The sequence below is a fragment of the Gobius niger genome (genome assembly GCF_951799975.1).
Source record: "Gobius niger genome assembly, chromosome: 2".
Taxonomy (NCBI): Eukaryota; Metazoa; Chordata; class Actinopteri; order Gobiiformes; family Gobiidae; genus Gobius; species Gobius niger.
The window spans coordinates 28037420-28063748 of record NC_136853.1 but is presented as its reverse complement, the minus strand read 5'-3'; the positions used below and the strand labels follow the sequence as shown (position 1 = coordinate 28063748).

Genomic DNA, 26329 nt, shown 5'->3' with positions numbered 1-26329 from the left:
TGTTTTCATTTTGTGAAATAGTACAACCAAGTTTTACACTTCTCAACATGAAAAACTGCCACATACAGTGGCGAGAATGGAATTTCTCACATTTCTGCCTAAATTGGTCTCTGAATGTGGTCTGATCTTCATCAAAATTACAGGAATGATTTAACAGTGTCTACTTAAACTAGTGCAACCCAAACATTTACATTTCATCATATTTTTATTGGCATATGTATGTATGTATGTATGTATGTATGTATGTATGTATGTATGTATGTATGTATGTATGTATGTATGTATGTATGTATGTATGTATGTATGTATGTATGTATGTATGTATGTATGTATGTATGTATGTATGTATGTATGTATGTATGTATGTATGTATGTATGTATGTATGTATGTATGTATGTATGTATGTATGTATGTATGTATGTATGTATGTATGTATGTATGTATGTATGTATGTATGTATGTATGTATGTATGTATGTATGTATGTATGTATGTATGTATGTATGTATGTATGTATGTATGTATATGTAAACATTCACAGGAGAGGGTGGAATAAGTAAGTACACCGCCTGAATCTCCCTGAACTACAACAGTTTTGTAAAGAATAATGGTCCAAGATTCATCCTGATCGTTGTGAGCGTCTAATCTGCAACTACAGATCAGGTTTTTCTGCAAAATATCTTCATAAACTTGTGAATTCATTTTTCCATTCCAGACTTCACAGTGAGCATAGGGCTTTGATATTAATGTGATGTTCCATTTTCCTCTGCACATGACATTGTGTGTTCCTCCCCAACTATTCAACTTTGGTTTGCGAAAGAGCTCTTGGTTGCTCCACAGCACTACTGGACAAATATTCAGTGCTTCTCCATCAGAAGGCGTGACGGTGGGGTTGAGGAGATCCTTGAAGTCAGCAGCTCCCCACCCGGATCGTAAACGTGTTGGTGTCATATCAAAGAGTGTGTTTTTCACTTTGTCATTATGGGGTATTGTGTGTAGATTGATGAGGAAAGATTTTTGCTCCCCCCATTTTGGAACAAAGCTGTAACATAACAAAATATGGTCGGTTACTGTTACTGACGAGGTGAGTTCACGTGTGAACAGGAAACATCACTGCTATACTATTATGAGAGCCCTGAGGACAGCCCTGAGGCGCTCGGGCCTAATAATTGTCAGGAAAACTGTTTATGGTCATAAATCTGTCCAGCCATTTCTGAAATTACAGTTTCTTTTACTGCCTTCATTAAAGGGATTTCAAAAAGATTCTAATCCTTGTGAACCAGAAGGGCATTATCAGTTTTGAAGCTGCAGCAGCAGTTCCCAGAGGCGAAGGTAGACATGGGAGAGTGAGATGAATTTTGGAAGGATAGCAGGATTGCACTCCAAGGCATACCCCTGACAGCTCATCACAGATTAGCACAGCCATAATCCGCAAACCACCAACATCCTCCATCTTCAACTGTTTGGACAGAATACTGCAACATACTCCCACAACAGAACACAAAAGTTGCTAAACACAAACAAACAAAACAAGCTGTACCTTCTTACAATCACAATTCACAAGGAGTCAGTCACATAACAATATTTACAATCTTTCACACTGGTACATGCAGTGAGAGACGCTCTAAAAATAGAAGACATTTTACAATTGAACAAGTCAACAACCATAGGGCACCTCGTTTTAACTACAGAAACCATGGAAACCCGAACAAGACTCTATAAAGCTGCAGGAAATTAAAAAATAATAAGATTAGGAGAATGTACTGATAGAAATGTAGCATCAATGGGCCTGGACAATATGGAAAGAAGAAAAAAATCACTATTGGTAAATGGTCTCAACTTATATAGCACTTTTCCACCTACATTAGGCACTCAAAGCGCTTTACAGCAAGGATCCACTCACCCATTCATGCTCTCATTCATACACCAATGCAATGTGGGTGAAGTGTCTTGCCCAAGGACACAACGACAATGTGCCGTTTCAGGTGGGATTTGAACCCCCGACCTTCCGATCATGACACGACCCACTCTACCATCTGCGCCACTGTCGCCCCATTATTTTATTATTTTTTGCTATTATTTTTCTCATTTTGATCACCCCTCACCTGCCCCTACACCAGGAAAACACATCTGCAAAGGAGCCCCAATAAAGTGGAACTATTAGAAAAATGTCTGAAGCAGAGCCCTCACAGGGTCACGACTTGTGGACTTTCATGCGGTAACTACAACTACTGTGTACATAAATAAAAACTAGTAAACAGCACATTCACAACTCCAGCTAATCCTCTCCATGCTGCTTCCATATGGTCCAAATACTGTGATAGTTTTCCTGTTTGAACGTGAAACTTATTGTCCGAGTGGAGGAATATTCAGGCTCCTCGCATGTCTCATTCACCAGAGCCTCTTCTCTAACAGGTGCCTGATTTCCGATCTGGTTGGTGTGTAACTCCCTGGGCTTGATCTGAGAGGTGCTACTGCAGATTTTGAATGTTTTTGGAAGAGGGACGGTTCAGTAAGTTTGTTGTATTATCCAGCTTTGTTAAAATGATCCATTGGCAGTTGTTACAGAGGCTTTCCCTTTGTAAACAAGTGGGCGCTTCCTGCCTTCCTTCCTATCATTGAGATCGACCTTTATTAAAATAATCAAAATTCAATTAATTCATGGCTCCAAAGGAATTGTGACTGCATCCAATCTATGTAACAGATTACCACTAATTGTGTCTAAAAGGAGTGTTAGAGAAGGGTGACGTAATAGTTTAGTCATGAATGTACCTTTACATGTAGCCACTGATGTCTCCTGTATGAATAAAGTCATAGCAGTCGTTTTGCCTATATGTGTGCCTCTTATTGTTTGTAGTATGTGACTGTGTGTTAATATAGCTTTATTATCATGTGAAAGAGCATTGGCACAGTTGATTGTCATGCAGGCGATGCTATGACCCAGTGACCTTCTGCGCTCAAGGAGGAGGATGCTTTTCTCACCGTTATTGCCTTAGTCCATCCTCCAAACAGGAAGAGCCTGTCCCATCCACTCCCCAAGTCCTTCCCCTGACTCTCTTTGATGCTTTAATGAGAAAAATATAAATAAAACAACTGTGGTTTGGGGTGCAACTATCATTTAATGACTACTTTAGCCATGCTGTGTTACCATGGCAACCCCACATTATATTGCTATTTTACTCACAGGAATGGAGTTGGCCACATGGAGAAAAGCTGCGTCTTCTGCAACAAAGCAGTGCCCTTGTGTAAGTCACGGAGATGTCCGGTCCTCTTCAGGACATGGGCACATGGACAGTGGTGCTGGAAAATCTCCAGTACTGTGAATTGGTCTGACTATTGGTTTCATTTAGACAAAGGAAGCTCAGACATTCAGGTGGTTATGGATCTGTATCATTATTTATCAATGATATTACAATTTATCACCAATAGTTGTAATGCACTGAAGATCAAAACAGTAACCACTCAGCATAGGACTAGTGAAATACTGAAAGAAACTGAAAGATTTTGATACCACGGCTAAAAAAGAAATCCCCTTTCAACAAACTATATTTGCGTTATTAAACTTTTGTCTCTTTTTCCATCTGCACTTTATTATCTACATTGCAGAACACTCGACACAATATTAGTCTAATTCATTCTCTAAATGAAATGCCGTCCTGCATTTAGGCTATGTTCACGTTCTAGAATTTGCTCATAATCTCAGATGGAGAGCAGGGTCCAATGTAAGCAGTCGTTTTGCCTATATGTGTGCCTCTTATTGTTTGTAGTATGTGACTGTGTGTTAATATAGCTTTATTATCATGTGAAAGAGCATTGGCACAGTTGATTGTCATGCAGCTCTAAGGGAGTGAAACAGTTTTGGAAAGAAATCTCCTAAAAGAAAATCAAAAAATGTTGACGTGGATCAGTACGATCTGAAAGTACTTTCTACAAGCCAACATCATGCAAATGTTTTTGCAATCTTCTCACCACTTTCTCCTTTATGAGAAAGTATTTGGACCTTAGTTTTGCGCTGACAAAGAAAACACTGAACTTTGAATTGTCCCAGAAATGACAATAGGCCTCCATTTAGTGCCAGCTTCCTGACACGGCCGAAAATGGCTTCAAATATATTCATGAGTCAAGTACGAATGCTTAACATGTAATTCACATGCGTTTAGTTTCAGAACTTTATTCAGGGTTTTAGTAAAAGAGCGATTTAGCTTGAGTAAAAGTTCTGGGCGTAGCATCAGGCATCAGCAGCTGCTCTTTGCTACGGAGGAAAACACAGAACGTATCGATACCTGCTCAAATTAATATCTAGATTTGATACTACTTTGAGTATCAATTTAGTATCAAGGAATTCATATTTTTGACACCCCTATACAGAGAAAGTAATTCCTGTAGTAATACGCGTTAACTGAAAAATTTGGCATGACTTTTCATTGTCTTCATTTGCCCAACCAGAGGGCAGAATGTTGGCACGGGGCTGATTCAGCAGCTCTGCAGCCGGAGACAGGCCCACGCTCCCGTCTGACAATAGGCCTGTGTTGGTGGTGGTATTAATAAACTGTAATTGTATGTGTAATTAATTATACCAGTTCTCTTCTACTGCTCCTCTCACACATAGGTAATTTGCCCCGCACAACAAGTACACTGGAGCATGAGGCAGTTGTTAGTATAGAATGGTCTAAATAGGGAATACGAGATATTTTGAACTTGCCAGAGCTCCCTCTAATCAATTATTTCCTGCAGGGGGAGGGGTGGCGGGATGGGTAAATGTCCTGAAAACACAACAGGAGATCCTGCCTGTTACTGTCAATCTTTGCATATGTTCTGGGCGAATGAACCTTGAAGTTTCACTACCCAATTATCTGTGCTTCATTCGAACACACAACAACACGCCACACAACACATTTATGCAAATACTTGTGGCTAAATACGCAAACTTCCTTCATGCAAGAAGGCAAAAACAGTGGTCAAGGCTGATTAACTATTTACTAAAAGATTGAGACAGGTTTCAGGCGCTCAATCATTTCCTATCAGTCCAAAATTGATGCAGTTCAAGTAGACTCCCCTGTGTAATAATGTGGTGTCACGGCAACGGTCGGAAGTAAGTACCAAAAAAGCAGCGAACAGCGCTGTGACTGTGTATTCAGGTCAGGTCTAGCTGCTGACAGTGCACCGTGACACTGTGGGCTGTTAAGCTGCAGGCCCAATGCTCCAATAGGAAATGCATATCAAGTAAAGGTCAGTGTCATCACCTTTGACTGGGAATGCGATTTTGAGTCTTCTTTGACCTGTTCAATGAGGAGCACAGGCGGATAGGTGAGGTTAACACCTCAGACTCAGTTCGACTGGGGACCAAAACTGCAACATTGTTTCAGCTTTTGCGGTTTCATTCACACCTCTTTTTTGTCAATCAAACCAACATCTAAATGCAGAAATCCTTTGCATGCCTATGGGGGCGCTGTATCAAAACCTTCTGCAGGAAAAACAGTGAACACGCTTCTCTGATTGGTCGATCAAACTCAACTTCCTTTTCCTTCTCTTGTTTACAAAATGCAGCGGTATCAGATTGTGGCCGTGTCGGTTTTTCTTTTCGCACTTTTTAATACAGCAGTGACAGTAACTAAGCTCAGAACGCATAGATCGTTTTACAAATGAAATGGGAGCATAAATGAGCTTATACTCATCATGAGCAGCATCCATCCATCCATTTTCTTCCGCTTTATCCGGGGCCGGGTCGCGGGGGCAGCAGTCTCAGCAGAGATGTCCAAACTTCGCGATCCACGCACACCTCCTCCAGCTGTTCATTTTGGCCGCTTGTATTCGCGATCTTGTCCTTTCGGTCATTACCGAAATCTCATGACCATAGGTGAGAGTGGGAACGTAGATCGATCGGTAAATCGAGCGCTTTGCCCCCCGACTCAGCTCCCTCTTCACCACAACAGTCTGAAACAGCGACCGCATCACTGCTGACGCCGCACCGATCCGTCTGTCGATCTCACGCTCCATCCGTCCCTCACTCGTGAACAAAACCCCGAGATACTTGAACTCCTCCACTTGAGGCAAGGACTCCCCACTGACCTGTAGAGGGGAAACCATCTTTTTCCGGTGGAGAACCATGGCCTCAGATTTGGAGGTGCTGATCCTCATCCCGGCCGCTACACACTCGGCTGCAAACCGCCCCAGAGCGTGCTGAAGGTCCTGGTTCGTTGAAGCCAACAGAACAACATCATCCTCAAACAGCAGAGATGAGATCCTGAGATCATGAGCAGCAGACCAGGAAAAACCAGGACGAAACCCGGACTAAACCTTGACTAAACCGGAACTAAACCAGGACTGTCTGAGGAAAACAGACGCAGGGCAAGGTACTAGAAAGATTCTGGCTTCTGTCTTGATGTTTTTGTTCCGCTCTCTGGCTCAGTCGCGTTCACAAATAATATGATCCGATTCAGAGTTCGCCTGTTACCGGACTGAGCAAACTATCTGAGCAAACGGACCAGGATTCGGATCAAGCACCCTTAAACCTACTCTACACTAGGATCTGTTATGCATCTGCCTCTGTGTCAATGAATTAGCACTATCCTTCTCCTTACAAAGACATTATTCATCTTGACAATCAGCAGGGCGCGCGACACGAGGACCGTAGCATTGGGCGGCGGCAGAGGACAAGCCGTGAATACGAACTATATTCATGGCTTCACAGCAACTGTCACACTCACTTTCCTGTAAGAGAGCTGTTTAGATTCTGATGCCAGAACATGTCGGCCTAAAGACGCCCTTTGAAGATGGTGTTCAAAGTAAGACATTAGGTGCAGAAAGAGCTACAGTTTTCAAACACTTTTGGATGCCTAAGATTTGGTATTTAAAGTTTGATATATATTCTGAAAGGACTTTGCTCATCAAAGACTGAGGGCAGGTGTGTAAGAGATGAGGGAGCGGCTCATTGTACATTGATCAGGGAAATCCGGCACACTGCCAAAATTTGCAAATATATTGGACATTAAGTCAACATTTTGGTGGTACGGCCTTCATCAGGCTGGATTTTGCCTGATTTTGTTGGACTGCCTGAGAACCTGGGTTAGCATCCTCACAAGAAACCTCACTTGATTGGTTTTATTCATATCTTTTAAACAGAAACGACCTGGAGAACTGGTCGGTCATCATGGACTCTGCTTGAAAACTAGTAGGGCTGTGTGCTGGGCCACGGGCAGCACAGAGCGGGACAAGAAGAGACTGAACAAGCTGGTCAGGAGGGCCAGCTCTGTCCTGGGCTGCCCTTTGGACTCTGTGGAGGAGGTGAGGGACAGGAGGGTTTTAGCCAAGCTCACCTCCATCATGGACAACACCTCCCACTCACTGACTGTAGAGGGGCTTAGCAGCTCCTTCAGTGGCAGACAGAAAAACCCTTAGTGCAAGAAGGAGCGCTACCGTAGGTCCTTCATCCCCACTGCTGACTGAAAAACCCTACTGTAAAAGTACCTCATGTGCAAAAACTACATGCAATGACCTATGTATCAGAGACACTTAATCAATCACCTATGACTGTAAACTCTGCACTGCCAATGTTGACTCTTTTATATTTATATATTTATATATTTCATATTCTGTTGTAATTTTCTTTATGTAAATATATATTTGCATCATCACGTGCCCTTCCATTGCTATGTTGATGACACACAAATAAACCTCCCGCTGAGACCAACCGGCTCTAGATGCCTGTAGCGGTTGTGTCACAGTGTTTCAATGAAGTGAACAGTTGGATGGCACAGAACTTTATTCCACTAAACTGCTCTAAATCTGAAGTGTTATTAATCAACCCACCACTTTCCCCTGACATTACCTCTGCAGCTGGAAACCTTGGTGTAACTTTTGACTCGCATGACACATTTTAAAACATCTTCTCAAAAATCATTCAATCCTGTTTCTGTCTTCCCCACACAATCAGCAAAATGTGGGGGGTTTGGCTTTTTTTCATTAATACGTTTAAATGCACGACTTGAAACTCGAGTTACTTAAATTATAAAGACTAATATTTTTCGGTATTTTCTGTAAGTAATATGTTGTATTCCTTAGTTACTAAAAAACATGTTTTTGTAACACGTTACTTTTGTAATACATTATCACCAACACTGGTTTCAGAATCGATTTTACGTCTTGCTCCAAGTTACATATCAGAATTTTTAACCCCCTACGAGCACCCATGAAGCCTCAGGTCCTTAGGCAGAAAATTCACTTTTATTGATTGGCCTTTTTATGATTGTTTTCATTTTGATTTTATTTATGTGATCTCATTATTATCTTGATGTATTTCGCTCTGACCATCACTAATAATTATTAATCCATTAATGGCTGGAATGGCTGAATGGATTAAAACACTCACACGTTTTGCTGCAGTCTTTACCTGACTGTCTGAACAGGAAAAACTCCGAAAACCTCTTGCAGCACAAGCTTCTATAATGTTGCGATTCTGCATTACTTTCTGTTTGAAACGTCACCCTATGAAACAACAACAATAAATGCCAAAATATGAGACATATGGGCGGCTGAAAATTCCATCTTTTCCAGGACTTTCTTAACACAATCAACCAGCATTTTCCAACCCATCATTGCATTATTTCCACAGATAATCCAGGTTCCTGCCTGCCATGACTCCCTCCAGAAAGTTGCATTCACCTGAAGACCCAAGAGCACCACAGAATAAGACAATTAACGACTCTGTTTTGTCAAAAAAAACAACTTCTATGCGTCTTGTTTTTAGATCCATACTTGTGCAGACAGCCGCTTTCTGTCTTGCTGTCCTTGAGGCGTTGCATGAACACAACCTATTACTGAAGGCAAACAGTAATTTCAGGGACTGTAAGGAAAGTGCTGATGTAGCTGCAGGCCGCCGGAGCAAAAAGACCACAATGGATTAATCCACGGTGACTGCAGTTCCCTTTAAGGCTCTCCTCATCTCGTATCCAACAGCAACACGATGAAGCCATAGAACTAATAAATAAGTTTTTTACTAGATCAATCCGTGAAGCTCAAAGACACCAATAAGGAAGTCATCATCACACACTTTTGAGTTTTATTTCCTCAACAACAATTTCATTTCAATGTTATTTAGCCTTTTTTTTCACATGGTCCACAGCACAACACTCCTGATGTGATAAAAAGGCGTCAATTAAAGGGTTGAAAATGTTTTATAAAAGTAATTATGTGATAAAAGAGTGACTGACCTTTACTATTAATTACGGTTCTCAAAATAAAGAAAGTAAAATAAAAGCTTATGCACACTTTTTAAAGCAAAGAGCCAAAACGCTAAAAATACACAAGTCACAGAATTAAACAACATCGATAAAACACAAATGACATAAAAAACAACAGCAGTCGAGTCGCTGGCTGTGTGTTTAAAAGCCAACCTGAATAAATGTGTTTGTAGCAGGTATGTGTGTATGTCTGTGGAAGTTTAAAATATGACCGAAAAACTCCCGGAGAGGAGCGGATCGTGTCCAGAGCCAGATTTATGAACAATAACAACAATCAGGAGAGCACGAATTCAGAGAGGCGACATGCTGCATTCAGAGCACTTCCCATGTCTCTCTCAAGTCCGAGATTCACACCGAATGATATAGTTGTTACAGCCCTTGTACAGGTAGTCAAAACAGATGTGCTTGTCCTTGGGTCTCATAACAAATTGTACATAGTTTAGTGTCTGGGATCAAATTAACCATAGCATTCTTAAACAAGGTTATAAACAGAATACCTGACATTTTATCTCCTCAGTATGCAGTATGTACGACATGTATGTAGGACATGTATCATACAATGTGTTCTTTTTGTGTTTGTATTCTAAAATGTTGTAATTCCATGTCTTAAAAAAAGTCTTGAATTGTACATTGTAAGTGTGTGGGAACCCTCCATCAATTGGACTAGACTGTAGGTTAAAAGCATTTGTTGATACTTTCTTTTTGGCAGAATAATGGTGATGAAACTTTTGCTCATCCTGCTTGTCAGCCTCACGCCTGCTCAGTCCATGACCATGAAATGACCTCCAGGTATCTGCTGCTAGAAGAAATGTTCAAATGGGCACACAAATATGTTTACAGGACTTTGTACATTCTCCCTCATTTCAAGTTGATTCAGGGACTGTGTAAATGTTTTATCAACTTACTTCTACTTTAGAGCAAATTGTTACTTCGGTCTTCTATGAAAGTAGTCCTGTTATTGTGTCTTGTCTTCCTTCAATAATGTTTGACATTACGGTTTACATGTTGAGTAACATCACAGTCTGAATTGGTTGAAAGAAATCAGTACTTGAGTAGTGATTAAAAACATCGCCGTGCAGTGCTGACTGGGCTTTCTAGCTCTGTCTTTCCTGGACTCCCCTCCCCCCTCCAACCAAAAACAGCATCAAAGCAATCAAAATGGTAATGTTAGGCATGAATGGGGCCCATCCCCCCTCCCTCTTCTCCTCCGGTATGAAACTCTGCAGACTTTTTTCCTCTCCATGATACAGGGGGAGAGGCCACCCCTTTCTCTCAAAATGGAAGCTTCCATTAAAAAACTAAATGACACAGGCAGGCCAAAAACTACAACATAAATAACCCTTTACAGGGGACTGAGAGCAAATCTAACAAAGTCGCAGATCCCCTTATATACAGGCCCTATAAAATTAATCATAATAATAAAAACTAACGGTACGTTTATTTATAGTTTGTGGCTACAGTAGAGAGACCATTGTATTTAGAACTCAATGAAAAATACACAAATGCAGCCTGATTGAAGCGTATCCGGCTCTGACGAAAATAAGCCCCAGCGAAGCTCCAAGTTGTGCTGCGAGATGGGAGCATAGATGGGAGCGGACAGCCGGGAGGGCGCGAGGAGCTGACCGAGGTCCTGAACGGAGCCGCCTCTGCTTCAGCCAGAACAGCTCCACATACGAACTTCTGTGGCTTCAAAGTTAATGTAGGACGCGGTTTGCTGCCTATTTTATAGTTTGAAAAAATGTGAAGGCGTGAATATGGGCGAATCACAATCACAGGTTGAAATCACGTGACCTCGAAGAAATAACGCTACTAAGTATAAACACACCCGGGGCTGAACAATGTAAAACACTAATGCGTGAATTATAAGCGTCACTGAAACCGAATGATCGAGCATGACCTGTGAAGTCTTGTTGGGACAGTGATTTGAGCCGTTCCCTTTATTATCCCAACGTTGCTCCCCAGAAACATGTCGAGCAACTCAAAATGGACGCTAAAATGTTCAACATTACACAACTTTGAAAGCCTTTGAGGGGCAGCCGACGACACGGTGCACGGTGGTGTAAAAGAGCAACACGTCAACATTCAAGGGAGCACTTTTTCAGTGTTGGGTAAAATTACAAATAAAGAGTTCATTAGGCAACGTGAACAAAGCCCGATAAAGGCTGCTGAAGCTGAATAGTTCAGAGGCTTTAATGCATCAATATTCAGAAGCACAAACCGAGTCATGAAGCGAATGTAACTCTACAGAAGACTTCACAGCGTGTCCGTGACGGTAATTAAGCCATTGACGCAAAGTAAATTCAGTGTTTGGGAAAAGAAACACGTAGCGATGCTGAGCCCAGCGAGGACAGATTTGTGCTGATAAAGTTTCTCGCACACTCCCGATGTTTGAAGCACTGGATTGACATAACAATCACAATTGATAAAGGATGACTTCGCTTGTGCAACTACAAGGCTACTCTGCGTGAGCATGTGGACGTTACAAACGCAGACCAAGTTAGTGAGTGAAAAGACGAACAAAGCTCGAAATACACCATAACCAGCGGCTCATAAATATTCAGGTCGCGTCCCGATCGCCACACAGCACCGCCGCATTATTATTCACAATTATTGTTGCTCGAGAAAAGAACATGGACAATTGGACAAAGTACAGTGAAAAGTACACTTGATGGGACTTGGAGGGGTCGTCGTATCACCGACAGACATTTTACGCTAAGCATAGCAGAGTTATTCAGTCGGAGCCTTTTATCCTTCCTGATATCCCCAACTGCTCTCACTTGCTCACAACACCAATAAGGACAGAATAACACGATGTTTCACTTACCTGATGACATTGGATTTCTACTTTCAACGCCTCTTGTAGGCCCTGTAGTTCCATGTTCCGAACAGAAAAGCACTTTTCTCCCACTTTTGTTGCGATCGTGACAAAGTTTAAGTGAAATTAAGATGTTTAAAACGACAATAACAATTGAAAGAAGAACTACTCGGGCTCCAAAGCAAGTTCTCGCTTCTTTTACAAGCTAGGACGAATCACCCACTTTCCGCCCGCCTCAAAAAGTGATCCAAACACAGCGAAAAGATCCTGAGTCCCGGGCGTACTTTCCCTAAATTACATCCAGATGTAACAGGGTCCAAAAGAGAGGCTAGTTGGCCTCTTGATTTAAAAATTCAAGTTGAAGAACGGGAACTATATTTTGTTTAAGTCCGCGGCTTGATTTCACTTTGCCTGGAGAAAAGTAGCGCTTCGGCTGTCAATGGTAATTCTTAAGTTCCCGGATGGAGCTGAGAGCACAGTGCGCATGCGCACTAAGATGACCATAACTTAGAAAGTAGCCCAAATAAAACTAACACACTCGATATTTCATTATTTTATCTATACTTAAAGACCCTATACCCATTTTCATCTGTTTATGGAATAAAAAGTGGTGTGTTTTTTTTTTTGCATTTTCGCAGCAAGACCTTTGTAATGTGTATCTAATAAAGCGTGTCAATCATGAACTAACAGCTACTTTCTTAATGTATTACCGTGACAGTAATTTCTCCCTGAAAGTTGTGAAACGTGCTTCTAATCTCATCCTTGGGAAGAATGGGGATGATATGCTTTGGGAAAGAGTTTAGACCACATCTAATATTTTTATGTAATGCTCTCCCTCTTTCATTGTTTGTAAACACCCCCCAAAAAATCAGGTATTGTTGGGCATAAACCATAGACCAGGGGTCAACATTATGCCCGCAGGCACAGGTGCCCTTTGGAGCATCCCCAGTAGTAATGTAGACATTTTAAAATATATATAGTGAATTTTCTTACATCTGATTAAAAAAACAGTTTTGTTTTAAACATTTTTGTGACCCTGTATTTGTTTAAAAGCATGAATTTGTGGCATGATGTTGTTTATAGCCAATAATTGAGCAGTGTAGCTTTTTCTTGGCAATATACATTTTAACAAGCCATTGAAAACTGTTGCTGTAGCCCTTGACTCTAAACAGGGTGGGGCCCTCTGGCACAGACTGTGGAAGATATGTGGCATAGGACCTTTAGTTTAGTTTATTTGTTTATTTGAACAGTTAACACTCTACTCAAAAGGAGTGGGTCGAAGCAAGAGCTTATAAGTGCCCACCCCCAAAATCCATAGAATAAAATAATACAAAGGAACATAGTGCAAAAGGAACATAGAATTGTTTGAATTGTTTGAACCATGAATGCCTGTTATATGTTTTACGAACAAAACTGCAAATACTATTATACATTGATTATCGCCCAGACAACTACAAAAATATAAAACATGCTGTCGCAGCATTATGTACTTCTGTCCATCATCCATACAGTTCAATTAAGATTCACACCAACCATGTACAGCCTCTACTCTGACAATGGTCAAATCAAAGCTGAAAACTATCTGGCCGTGCATATGACAACTTAAAGCATACTCTTCGCTTTTAGTTCAGTTCCAAAAGGATTTATAATGAATGATCATTGATGTCTTATGGATTTTATTTGCTTTCTTGTCATTTTATGTTTGTAATGCATTCCTTTTCTGTAATTTTACTCCACAAATTAACTTAACAGGTCTAGACGTTTCAAGATCAAGTTGAAATACACTGCTGTAATATCACCTGCTCTACTAGTCTAGCGCTGAAAGCAAAACAATTGTTGACCATTCAATATTTATGAATAAGTGAGTAGGAAGGAAGAAAATAAATAAATTGGTATAAAGGCATCGTAAAGCCCCAACTGCACCTCCCCCTTTTGGACATAGAGCCCCCCCCCCTCACCCCCACCCCCTCCCGCCCACTGCTATTGCTCGAGTCATCACTGTTGAACTGTCACACAAAAGACACAAGGGCAAACCGAGGAGTGTGGACCGATAGAGTTGGATCTGTGACGATGAGTGACAGAAGCAAAAGCCAATCAACAGAAGAGATTGGCCCACGAGGGAGGGGCTTTACAGGAATGTGTGATCTGAGAGTTGATATGAGAGAAGAACAGATGCCTAGGGCTGTGTTTTTGAAAACAATTACCATAACAGGTAACTAAAGGCTACTTCGACCTCACGTCTTAGGACTATAATGTATACGACACTATAATGCATTTTATTGTTGACCCTGTAAACAAAGTAGCACCATGGACAGAGGCAACAGTTCAAAATGGCTCAAGGAAAAAGTCAAGCCATATGATTTTTTTGTACTTTTTTATACATAATCAACCTCTCTCTACTTGATGCTCGATCTTATATTACACGCTCACAGATTGAAGCCCATACGCCAAGAAAAGTTACAGATGAGGAACAGCTTGCACCGCTGACACAAAGTAGTCTTCCCGCTTACCCACCCCCTCTTTTCTCTGCTCTTTACACTGCCTGCCTTCTCAAACCCTCCCCCACAACAACCAGGTCTGCTGCTACATCAGCTGCTACTTTTCATTTCACGGCTCAACGGTGAAACTCCTGAAGTCTTCTCTGTGGTGGCTTTTGGGTCCAAGCTGCTCTGAGATTTTAAGCTGTCCTATATAAACACATAGTGGCAGGTTGATGTTACTTTTTTTTCTTTTTTTAATGGCTGCAGCCTTCGGCAAGCTGAACATTTTTGGGTCAGTTTCCAAATTACTCCAGCATTTTGCAAATATGCAAAATTGCAAAAAATAAATAATAACAATAAGACCAAAAAACGATAGGACAGTGCCCCCAGGATTCGAATGCATGATGGGGAGAGTGGAGTAAGTTCAAGCACCCATTATATTTTGAAAATAAAAGCTTTTTTATTTTCATGTAGATTGGCTAAACTGGCCAAAAAACTACCCCAGTTTGTATGAAAAAAGCATTTTTCACTGTTCATTGTACATTTTTAGCATGATAACAAATACGATTGTTACAAAAAAAAATCACATTGGACTATTTTTTTCTCAGATGTTGCCAAGTTATTTTGTTGATGAAAGTATGAAAGCAGATAAATAGCTTAGGCAGTTTTCCTCATAAATAAAACAACCATCTTGTTTTGTTTTGTTTTATTCAAAGTGTTTGACAGAATTGCATAATCTGCAGGTGTGTATGAATATATATATATATATATATATATATATATATATATATATATATATATATATATATATATATATATATATATATATATTTGGATTGACTTTAAGTTCTGATAGCTTGTGTGAGTGAGTTCCCGAGGGCGAGGGCAGACTTGGCCCCCAAAGTCAGGTACTTAGAGGAGGTAATGGGCAGGAGGAGGTTGGCGTATGCAGAGCCGATGTCACAGTCATGTCATAAGGATGCAATTATTATATCATAAAATTGATGTCAAAGTGATGTCACTTTGATGTGAATGATGATGTTGTATGTGATATCATTATTATATCACTATTATGTAAGAGACTTAAAGAGCGTATGAAACATGTGAGGCCCTAAATCACAAATACGCCTCTGCCTTATGTGAGAAAGAACTCAAAAGAATGTAAGTTAGGACTCACTCTAATGCATTTCTAGATATAAAGATATGACCTAGTTTTTTGATTATAGATATCAAACAGTCGGTTGACAAACCACACAGTTTTCTGTTTGCCAACTCGTCAGGGGTTTCCTGCTGCCAATAAGACCCACAGCCTGCTTCCTACTTTCCAGCACCTGTTTCTGTTTGGCCGGGTCGACTGGAATCTTAGAACAGCCTGGAGAACAGCCATCCAAATCAAACTCCTTTTCCAAAGCTTTGATCTTCTATGGCCTAAAGCTGAAATGGGTTAAATTAAACAAAATAACTGGTTACCATCACAATAATAAACTGATAACATGTCTCTTTTCTTCTAATAATTATAGCATAGCTTATCTTTAACTTTCTTTCTTTTCTTTTCTTTTCTTTTCTTTTCTTTTCTTTTCTTTTCTTTTCTTTTCTTTTCTTTTCTTTTCTTTTCTTTTCTTTTCTTTTCTTTTCTTTTCTTTTCTTTTCTTTTCTTTTCTTTTCTTTTCTTTTCTTTTTCCTTTCCTTTCCTTTCTTTTCTTTTCTTTTCTCTTTCTTTCTTTCTTTCTTTCTTTTGCATCAGTAAAATAAGTTTGAACATAGAAAGGTGTCGTGCATAAAATTTAGGCAAATATTTTTCTCTATAAGTGACAAGTTCAACGTTCGAACATTCAAACAGTAAATGAAACTCATCACCAGAAACTAAATTTATTAAAATTATTTACTAAAATTATTTCTAGTTCTTATATTACAAATAGCATGTCTGTGGGAGACATTCTCACCCAAAAGATACTTTTCTAGTTTAAACATGGTCTTAAATTCCACATAAACATCACAGGACGACCTAGTTCCACATTCCCCTCTCCATTTCTTTTAGGGCTCTTTTTGGTGATTTCCTGAGCTGTCCAAATATGGGACAGACCACAGTCGCCTAAGATCTGTTTCCGTTGCAGTAACCATGGTGACGTATATTCACCTTTTCTAAACAAGTCAAACAACAGGTTGTACATTTTGCGGCTGAGCTTGGTTTCCCCACAATCCGATCATTCTCTTCTTAATCATTATCGACAAAGGGCATCGGCCCCCGTACACCATGTTACTGAAGTGCTCATTTTTACTTTTAAGCTGTATTTTAGAAACTGAAGATGAAGTTTCTCAAATAATTCAGACTCCAAAACTCCATACTTCACATGTATACAACATTAAGGGGCGGACCAACTTATCAAAGAGCTCCAACGCAACATCAATTCACAAATCAAATTTCCTACACTCTTGTAGCTTGTTTTTGTAGCTCTGCAATTGCATTCTTAAAAGAGCCATTTTAATCAAAGAGAACACCTAAATATTTAAAACATGAAACAATCTCCAATCTTTCCCCATTACATGAAAATGTAATTGTAATGTTATTATTATTATATATTTTTTTTAAATATTCACACATATAATTCAATTGAACATTTTTAGGCTATCACAGCTAGAGTGCCTCGGAACCCTTTCTCTGTTTTTTTTATAAAGAGATAGTGTTGGACTTCCACAAATGCAGTCCGGGACAGTGAGAAAGTGGACTCATTGAAATACCTGGGTATAACCCTGAACAACAAACTGGACTGGAGACACAACACAGATGCACTGTATCAACCTCCTGAGGAGCCTGAGGTATTTTGGTTAATGGGCCATTCTTGAAGGCAACAACTTGGAGGTGACATTGTTTTTCCGTATGGCAGCAGTGACAAAGTAATGTCAGTTTGTGGGTTGAAATTCCACGTTCAGAATGTGCCCACGGCTATATTTCATAAACATGATCATAAACATACAGTAAAACTAGGGCTGTCAAAATTAAAGCTTTAACTCATGATTAATAATAACAATTAAAAAAAAAATAGTGCATTAATGATGAATTGATTGCAAATGAATTGCATCATATATGTTTTTACCAAATACACTCCTGTTTCCGAGCACACACATGACCTGAAAGACAAATATATTGTAAGCCAGGGGTCTCCAACCTGTTTACATGATGAGGTACTTTTATGCGACAGAGAGCTACTTATGCATCAAAGAGGCTTGTCTAATTATGCTATTTCAACGATAATTACTTTAATTTTGTCCTTATACTCTACTTTATGTACCTAAAGGTTTTTAGATTCTGTTCAAAATGTTCAGCACCCAAAGAAAATGTATCTAAAATGTGACTTAAGAAGCCCATGGAAATGTAGAAAAGGGCTGGAGAGCTAGTGGTTAAAGATCCCCTTTTATAAGCTGTTGTAAAACTGTGAATATTTGGTTAATGAAATATGAGCAAATGCTTTAAATTTTAGTGTTTTATGTCGGCCAAGTTTTAATAATGAACATAATTTTTAGAAAAAAAATCAACCGTGATTAATCGTACTAGATTTTTTAAAATTCTATTATTTACCACATCTTTGAGATAAAAACGAAAAGTCTGCACAGTTTGGTATTCCCTGCCGCACGGTGTGGTATGCAGGGACAACAGCAACAGTGAGGGAAAAGAAGACGCGAAACAAGGTCATCAAGCAGTCCCTCTATGTCCTGGGCTGTCACCTGGACACGTTGCGGGAGGTGGGAGACGAGAGGATTATGTCTCCAGTGTCATTGGAGGCCTGGGTTCAAATCCCACCACTGCCAACTCAGTCCTGTTTGAAGAACAAACTACAGGATGGTTTCGCTAACAGTCTGCAAGTAAAATCCTGTGACAATTCTTTGCTTTCCACATGACTCAGAACCAGAAACGTCAGAGCCGCACTGAAAGATGCAAGGGTCTGTCAGGAGCCCAAAAACTCACTAACCTTTTATACGCACACAGTAATAACAAACAGGTCACAGGAGAGGATGCTTGTGTTTAGTAGCCATTCAAATGCGTTTGTGTCCACTCATTCATATTCTCTGAAAAATAGCCATAGCTGTTGAGTGGGTGCTTCGAAACCCAAACTGATCATCATGTATCAAAGAATGCCTTTCAAGAAAATAATCAAATTTCTTACCAAAAAGCTTCTCCAAAATTATAGAAAATTGAGAAAGCAAAGATCTAGGCCTATAATTTATGAGACTATGCCTATCACCAGATTTATAATAATCTTAGGCACTTTCATTTTATCTGGAAAGAAACCTGTATTAAAAGACAAATTGATAATATATTTTAATGGACTGATCGTGCAACATATAGTTTCTTTGATAATATGCATATCTAAGCCATCGCTATCGCATGAATGTTTACTTTTCAATTTAGAAACAGTGGAAATAATTTCACTCTCACTAACTCACAACAATTAGGGATTGTATTACCCTGCTTTCACCTGTCCAGCTTTTATTTTCGTTGTGTAGTCGGCCAACATTGACAAAAAATCAAGTAAATTCATCTGCCATTTTTTCACCACTTATCTCGACATACTGCTCTATTCTAAATACGCTAAATTGAATGCAGTTACCCAAAAAAAACAGTATTCTAAATATGTGTATTCACTTATTACCATGTTACTACTCAGCACTGGCTATGACCTCAAAAGCATTTGAACACAATGCACTTGTAATTTCCAGTTCACAACTGGAAAGGATCATAACCACTGGTGAAAATCGATCCTTGCCTACATGAAGGCAGCATAATGTGTGTTTGCTACATGTTTGCTGCGAACCAACCATAGATCTAAATAATAGAGATCGGCGAGTGGCCTGTGAAACATGGCTGCTCAATCTCCTCCAACGATGCCTGTTCCTCAAAAGGGCAAAAAAGCGGGAAGCCCCCGATTCGCCATCTTTGCAGCTGTTAGCATACATTTCCATTGACTAACATAAGCTAAAATAAGTATAAAAAGTGGAGAAAATAGCCATCTAACACGCTGTGGGGTTCAAGTGTTTTAATGTGAACAATAACTCCAGTATTTCAACTTTTAAAATCTCCATTTACAATTGCTGCTAATTCCATAATGCTTAGCGACATGACATCACATTCCCGAACTCTATACGAGCCTCCACAGCAAGAGTGGGCGATATATCGTTTACACGGCATTATCCACATTGTTGTTTGGACAATATGCAAAACTGGAATATTGAGTTGACGCAAGTGTAAAACAAAATAAATAATACACACAGAAACCGTTTAAAGAATTTTATTTAGCAATTTTAACACTGCAACACTGCACACAAGTGCAAAAATATTGTCTGAATATCGATATCGAGATTTATGAAAGAAAATATCAAGATTAATTTTTGTCAATGTCAACCACCCTTACTCCACAATGCTCCAGAGCCTGTCAGTCATAGATTTAGGCTTCCGCTTTTTATTCTTTATATAGGCTACAAAAAACAGCATGGTTAAAAATATGATACCTACTCCAGCGCTGTCACATGGGTCATAGCAAATTTTAGAAGAAAAAAACAAACACTTTGAAGCCAGGCTTTTAAGCAGTTTAAACGAGGCCAAAAGCTAGCCTACATAAGAACCCAGTTTACCAAGTATGTTTTGAAGTCGCCTCTGGCCACCAGGGTGTGGTATTACAGCAATGTCAGCTCCCCGCCATGAGGACGAAAGGGCTTTCCTCGCCAGCGAACTCTTCAGATGGACTACAACCATTGATCTATGACTACAACTCCCAGATAATTGTTACGCGCATGCTCAGAGAGCGTCCCGCGCCGCCGCGCGAATCACATGCGGATATGCCGCTGTGTAAAATGGCGATGTGAGAGCTGCCTGCGGATAGTCCAAGTTTCAGGGTTTTACCACAAAGTGTTGAGTCTTTCTTTGTGTGAATTAATTCCACTTATTGGTACAATTAATGAAAAGGTACGTATTCGCATGCTAAATCTATATTAAAACAACACGAAGCGTCGCGACCACCATAGACTTTAGCTTTAGCATTTAGCTGCAATTTCAGCTAGCGTAACGTGAATGCTCGAATGTTCTTCACGTGTAGCGCATATAAAATCAGAATTCGTTATAAAACTTAAACATTTGAGCGATTAAGGTACTATTCCATTGGTTTAATTTATGAATTTAATACCGTGATGGGTACTGATGAAAAATAAACCTTGTTGAACAATGTACAATGGCTGTTTTAACGGTTACTTTGTTGTCCTACGTTATTACATAAACGTTATAACCTACACTTTGCGCCTTGACCAGAACTAATTCAGCTGATAAACTACTACATTCATTCTGTCAGATGACGTTGCCGTCGTATGTTGCAATCCTCCAGCCTCCTCGTGCATGCTGTTGAATTAAAATAAGGCAATGAAAATTGTTGTGCTTTGTCTGATAATCTTTTTATTTTTTTATCCCAAGAAAATGGCCAAGAGGATTGCAGACAAAGAACTAACGGACAGAAACTGGGATCAGGAAGAAGAGGGTGAGGAGGTCAGTATTTTGAAAAAGTAGTTGTTTTTATAATAAAGGCTACTTAGTCCTTCAACATAATAAATGTGTCAATTTGGCTTTTCAGGCTGGGACCTTTTCGATTGCAAGTGATGATGTTTTAAAGAATCGTCCTATTAAAAAGGCTAAACGCAGAACTGTTGGGTCAGAGGTGAGTTCTTGACCTTATATGTTAAATTCCAAACAACACCTGTTAATTAAACTTTGAGAAATTTGCATCTTTTGTTATCCTGAACATTTCTAATTCTAACTGTTTTCTAAATTTTGTTTTTTTTGTCTAGGCTGATGGCGGATCTTTCACAGGTTTTAAGGGATTCTCTCTGACACCAACAGCAAATGCTGGACCAACTTCAACATCTTTTTCAGGTTTTGGAAATGTCAGCAGTATAAAAAGTTTTAGTGGTTTGACCAATGGCAGTAGCATGACTTCTTTTGGAAATGTGACTGCTCCTCCTGCATCCACCACCACTGGTGAGTAATACAGCAGAATGTCATATGAAATAATATCAGTTAGATCTTTCATGAACATTTTGAGGTGATTTTGTCGCCTTTTCCCCCCAAAATATACAATCTATTTTAAGATGAATATATCCCTGTGCTCGTATTTTCTCTGATCTTTTGCATCGTCACACTTTCTAAAGCTAAACAGATGAAGTGGCTTCAACCAGCTGTTGCAATGACCGCTTTCTTTCTGTGTTCAGCTTTCAATGGCTCCGCCTCGTCCAGTGTCAGTGCTGACCTCACTACAAAACAAACCAATGGCTCTACTCCGAGCCCTGCCCAAAGCGCAGGGTCCAGCAGCAGCAGCAGCAGCAGCAGCAGTAGCAGTAGTAACAAGGAGTACCGTCTGCAGCTCACTGCACTTAACTGCTCTGTTCGGGATTGGATCACCAAGCATGTCAACAACAATCCTTTATGTGATCTGAACCCAATCTTCAGGGATTATGAACGACACCTGGCTAGCATCGAGAAGAAGTACGGATCAGGGGCATCGGATGTCAGCTCAGAAGAAAAGTTGTTGGCTCCAGCTCCTTCAGCTACTTCCTTCAGCTCTAGCAGCAGCAGTCCAACATCGGCTCTCTTCTCATTTGGCAAAGGGCCTGAAGTTTCCCAAAATAAAACAAATACGACCATGTCGGTTCCTACCGGTGTTACGTTTAACTTTGGCCAGAAGGTGGACAGCACAGCATTGAGCTCATTGAGCTCTAAGACAGCCGCTCCAAGTTTCTCTTTTTCCACAGACACCCCTCCAGCTCAGAGCTCTCTCTTTGGAGCAGCAAGCCCCCAACTAGCTTTGTCCTTTGCTGCACCAAAAACAGAGAACACACCACAAGCAGGTGATATGTTTGTAGTAGAATAGAATTGAATGTAATAGAAATATAACTGACACTGAGCATGACAAAGATTAATGTTTAATTTAGCAAATGAGTAACAAATAATGAATGGATTAAGAAGATACACCTTTTGTTTCATAGATGAAAAAGAAGAAGAGACGGAAGAGCCGCCTAAACCTGAAATAAACGAAGTAAAAGAGGAAGATGCTTTCTACTCCAAAAAGTATGTCACAATGCAAATAGATTAACATATTGTGTGCTGTGTAATTGTTTGCGGAAATGTGTGTCTGATCAAATTGGTGTGTATGTTTTTTATTTGTAGGTGTAAAATGTTCTACAAGAAGGACTCTGAGTTTAAGGAAAAAGGAGTGGGAACTTTGCACTTAAAGCCAACTGGAGAGGACAAAACTCAGCTGATAATTCGGGCTGACACCAATCTAGGTAAAAAGTTGTTGAGTTGTTGACTTGTTTTGTTATGGCTATAAATTTGGAAATCTTTGTTTTTAGTAAAGTTTTATGTGAATGAAGAAGTTGTAAGCGTAGGAATAGCTCCACCCTGTGGTAAAACCTGTACATACTAGGGATGTCCCGATCACGTGGTTACAGACTGATCGGAATCGGACAACACCTCCCGATCAGGACTCGGATATTTATGCGTGTCCATTCTCGTTACTTTTGATCAGATTTCGAGCTACCGCGAACCACTTTCTGTCCTCTCCCCCTGGCCCAGCGCCTCTGTCACTCACTCCACCTGCTGCGTCAAACCGCTCGCTCAATCCGTGTCCCCCCCTTCGTCTGAGAAATCCCCAAATCCACACAAGTGCCAGCGCAGGAGAACAATAACAACATCTCTGATAACCCGTGCAGAGTTTACTGTAGGCTAAGTGAGGAGAGAGGAGTGAGAACGGACGGGAAGACAGGACGGGGAGAGAGCGGTAAGAAGTAGCAAACAGCTGTTTTTATCGCTATTACCTTTACCGCCGTTACATGCAATTTCTCCATCTGTGAGATCAATAAAGTACCATCTTATCTTATCTTATCTCTTACCCTGCTACATGTGATTAAACCATGCCTACTCAGACCCGCGCTGAGCAGAGAAACCCTCCTCGCATTTCTGCGGAGATGTTTAAAATTCCGTGATGGCCCGCTGCGCTCATACGTGCGCAAACGCTGAAAGACGAGGAGAAACTTCGTCTCTATAACCGGATAACCACTGCCTCCTCTCTTAACCACTGCCTCCTCTCTTCGCTTATCCCCGCGCTACATCCAGGAGGTGAATTGAAGCACTTGTTGTCACTCCTGGTTGTCTTAAGCCTTTAGTAAAATACACGCACTCTGTGCACGCCCACAGTAGGTGACCCGCGCTCAAGCCACGGTGAACGGCGCGTGCACAGCTCGGTGGACGGTGCACTGCGCGCGCGGACTGTCGCGCTGTCTCGGTTTTCAGGCTGGGAAATGTGGTCACCTTATATCTACTTATTAAAGAGACTGTAATCAAGTTAACATGGCACATTTAGCTGTTGGCCAAATATATTGTGTTATTTAACTGTTTGGCCACATTACTGCTGTGTTTTTTTTCTGTGCTGCCAGACAGTTTTTTACATTGCAGTGCATAAGAAATGTGTTGCCCAAGTTTTGTTTTCATTGCCAATCAACAAACACATTTAATAACGAATGGGATTTTAGATCACCCTCTCTGTGTAAAACTATATTACACTGTAAAGACTAATAGTCTTGCTTACTTGAGAAAAAACACTTAGTAGAGTTACTCTCTATATCCAAAACCATGAATGAAAACAAGTGGAATAATATAGTGTTTTTTTCTTAATTTTTAAAATAATGTATTGGATATCGGATTGGGACTGTATCGGGCAATTCTCAAAATCAAATGACTCGGACTCTGGGGCAAAAAAACCTGATCGGTACATCCCTAGTACATACCATATATTTTATATTTATACATTTTGTCAAACAATTTGCAGTTTTTTTGGGGGGTAAAACAAATGAACATGTGAATCCGATTATGCATTTGATGTCACACCACGGCAACAATATGGCAGTTAGCGTTCCATCACGGCGGTAACTGCAAATTGAGTGGGATGTCCACTGTATTTCTGTTAAGTTATAATGAGCATACTGTGAGTAACCTACAACCTTGGCGCATACCCTCAATTATCCTTTTTTTTTTTTTCGCCATGTAAAATGTTAAAACATGTTTTAAGGCATAAGATGTATTGTGTGTCTCACTTCTTTCAACTTCTTTTGACAGGAAACATCCTTCTGAACATTATTCTGCAGTCATCCATACCATGCTCCAGGGTTGGCAAGAATAATGTCATGCTTGTGTGTGTTCCCAATCCGTGCATTGATGACAAAAACCCCAACACTCCCATACCACTTCTCATACGTGTTAAGACCGAGGAAGATGCCAATGAGCTGCTGAAAATTGTGGAAGATAAAAAAGGCTAATTTGTTTTTTTGCACATCTCGACATGCTCAGATTCTCCTTGTGGTTTATCACCTCCCATCTTATTGACCTAACCACAGTTGTTGGTAACACATTTGAACTGAACTCATCCTCAGTAATCTGATGGTTATACTGTGAAGGATTGTTTTGTTATAAATTCTCAAGTGTGCGGTGGCTCTTCTACTCAAGGCTACATTCCTGTTGTCGTTGTTGCTGCTGTTTTATTTGATTTTTTTCTCTTTTTTTCCCTTTTTTGTTTTGTTTTGGAGAGTGCCTCTGTGTTTTAATTGGGCTCTTTTAAAGACAGAGGAACAAGGACAATGAGGTGAGAGTTGTGTATTTCCATACAAATTAGTGCGCAAAGAGCGGATTTTCAATTGGAGAAACTAAAGCTCCAAGTAACAGCATATACAATTTGGTTTTACAAATTAAATGCTTAGTGACAAAGTTTTATAATAAAAGTTTGCCGAATTTTGGTATATTCTTGGAAGTGTGAAATGGTTGATTTTTTTTTTTGAGTTTTTTTCTTTTCTTTGGGAGCTATTTATTGCAACAGGTTTTGTCAGACTGGACCCTGTGTGAATGTTTTCCCTAAGAGCTTGTCAGAATGAGAGCGCAATTGTTTTTTTTGTCCTTTTGTTAACACAATCTGTTTATTCAAGTGTCCTTTGTGTTGCCTTCAGTATGGCCTTATGAGGCGTAATGTCATTGTTAAAGAACACTGTAAAGACATTTAATGGGGAATAAACTAAGTAAATGGTGTTTAAGAGTGTATGTAGTCGTAGGTTTCTCTTGTGTCTGTCTACAAACAACTACAGCAGTCAAATCATCCCTGTTTAAAGAAACCATTCCACAATTCATTAGTTGTTGCTCCCCAACTTTGACACAACCTTTTGACCCTTTGTATAATTAAATGTGTTGTAAAATTTTGTTAAACCTTTTAACTATGGAATTGAGACTGGTGCGTCTTTATAGAGTTCGGGAATGTCCACAGTTACCATGGAGATCCGCCATCTTTGCAGCTGTTAGCATACATTTCCATAGACTAACATTAGCTAAAAACAGTATAAAAAGTGGAGAAAAAAACCAGTGGAACGACTCTTTAGCTGCTGAGTTACTGCTGGTAAATACATCTAACACACTGTGGTCTCCAAGTGTTTTAATGAGAACAATAACTCCAGTTAAAATACTGGAGTTATTGTTCACATTAAAACACTTGGACGTCACAGTGAGTTAGATGTATTTACCAGCAGTAACTCAGCAGCTGACGGAGCTGTTCCACGGCTATTTTCTCCACTTTATAAACTGTTTTTAGCTAATGTTAGTCAATGGAAATGTATGCTAACAGCTGCAAAGATGGCCGATCTCCATGGTAACTGTAGACTTTCCCGAACTCTATTGGCATTGATAGGTTAGGATCGCGAAAGGGTGCAGAATGAATACAATA

At 40.0% G+C, this 26329-nt stretch overlaps 2 protein-coding genes across 3 annotated transcripts in view; one reads left to right on the top strand and one right to left on the bottom strand.

The window, feature by feature from the left end:
* Window positions 1-12387, bottom strand: part of phf21b (PHD finger protein 21B) — a 50719-nt gene extending 38332 nt beyond the window's left edge. Inside the window, exon 1 of one of the 2 annotated variants that reach the window (XM_079551528.1) lies at window positions 12064-12387. In XM_079551528.1, the coding sequence (XP_079407654.1) occupies window positions 12064-12117 (54 nt within the window). In that variant the 5' untranslated portion in view covers window positions 12118-12387. The remainder of the gene's footprint in view (window positions 1-12063) is intronic. The other variant, XM_079551527.1, reaches the window with a different exon arrangement.
* A 7965-nt stretch (window positions 12388-20352) lies between these two features.
* On the top strand, window positions 20353-25643 carry nup50 (nucleoporin 50). The gene is made up of 8 exons (XM_079552040.1): window positions 20353-20493; window positions 20992-21063; window positions 21149-21232; window positions 21363-21552; window positions 21783-22418; window positions 22557-22638; window positions 22738-22856; window positions 24685-25643. The coding sequence occupies exons 1-8, from the start codon at window positions 20359-20361 to the stop codon at window positions 24882-24884; spliced, it is 1518 nt and encodes a 505-aa protein (XP_079408166.1). The 5' UTR covers window positions 20353-20358; the 3' UTR covers window positions 24885-25643.
* Window positions 25644-26329: the final 686 nt, after the last annotated feature.

What these genes read in the sequence shown, in the direction of transcription:
- nup50 (XM_079552040.1), top strand. Translation starts at nt 20,359, where the DNA reads ATGCGGATATGCCGCTGTGTAAAATGGCGATGTGAGAGCTGCCTGCGG. An exon ending in TTGGTACAATTAATGAAAAG is followed by an intron (nt 20,494 to 20,991) that starts GTACGTATTCGC and finishes TTTTATCCCAAG; the next exon opens with AAAATGGCCAAGAGGATTGC. An exon ending in TCCTGCATCCACCACCACTG is followed by an intron (nt 21,553 to 21,782) that starts GTGAGTAATACA and finishes TTCTGTGTTCAG; the next exon opens with CTTTCAATGGCTCCGCCTCG.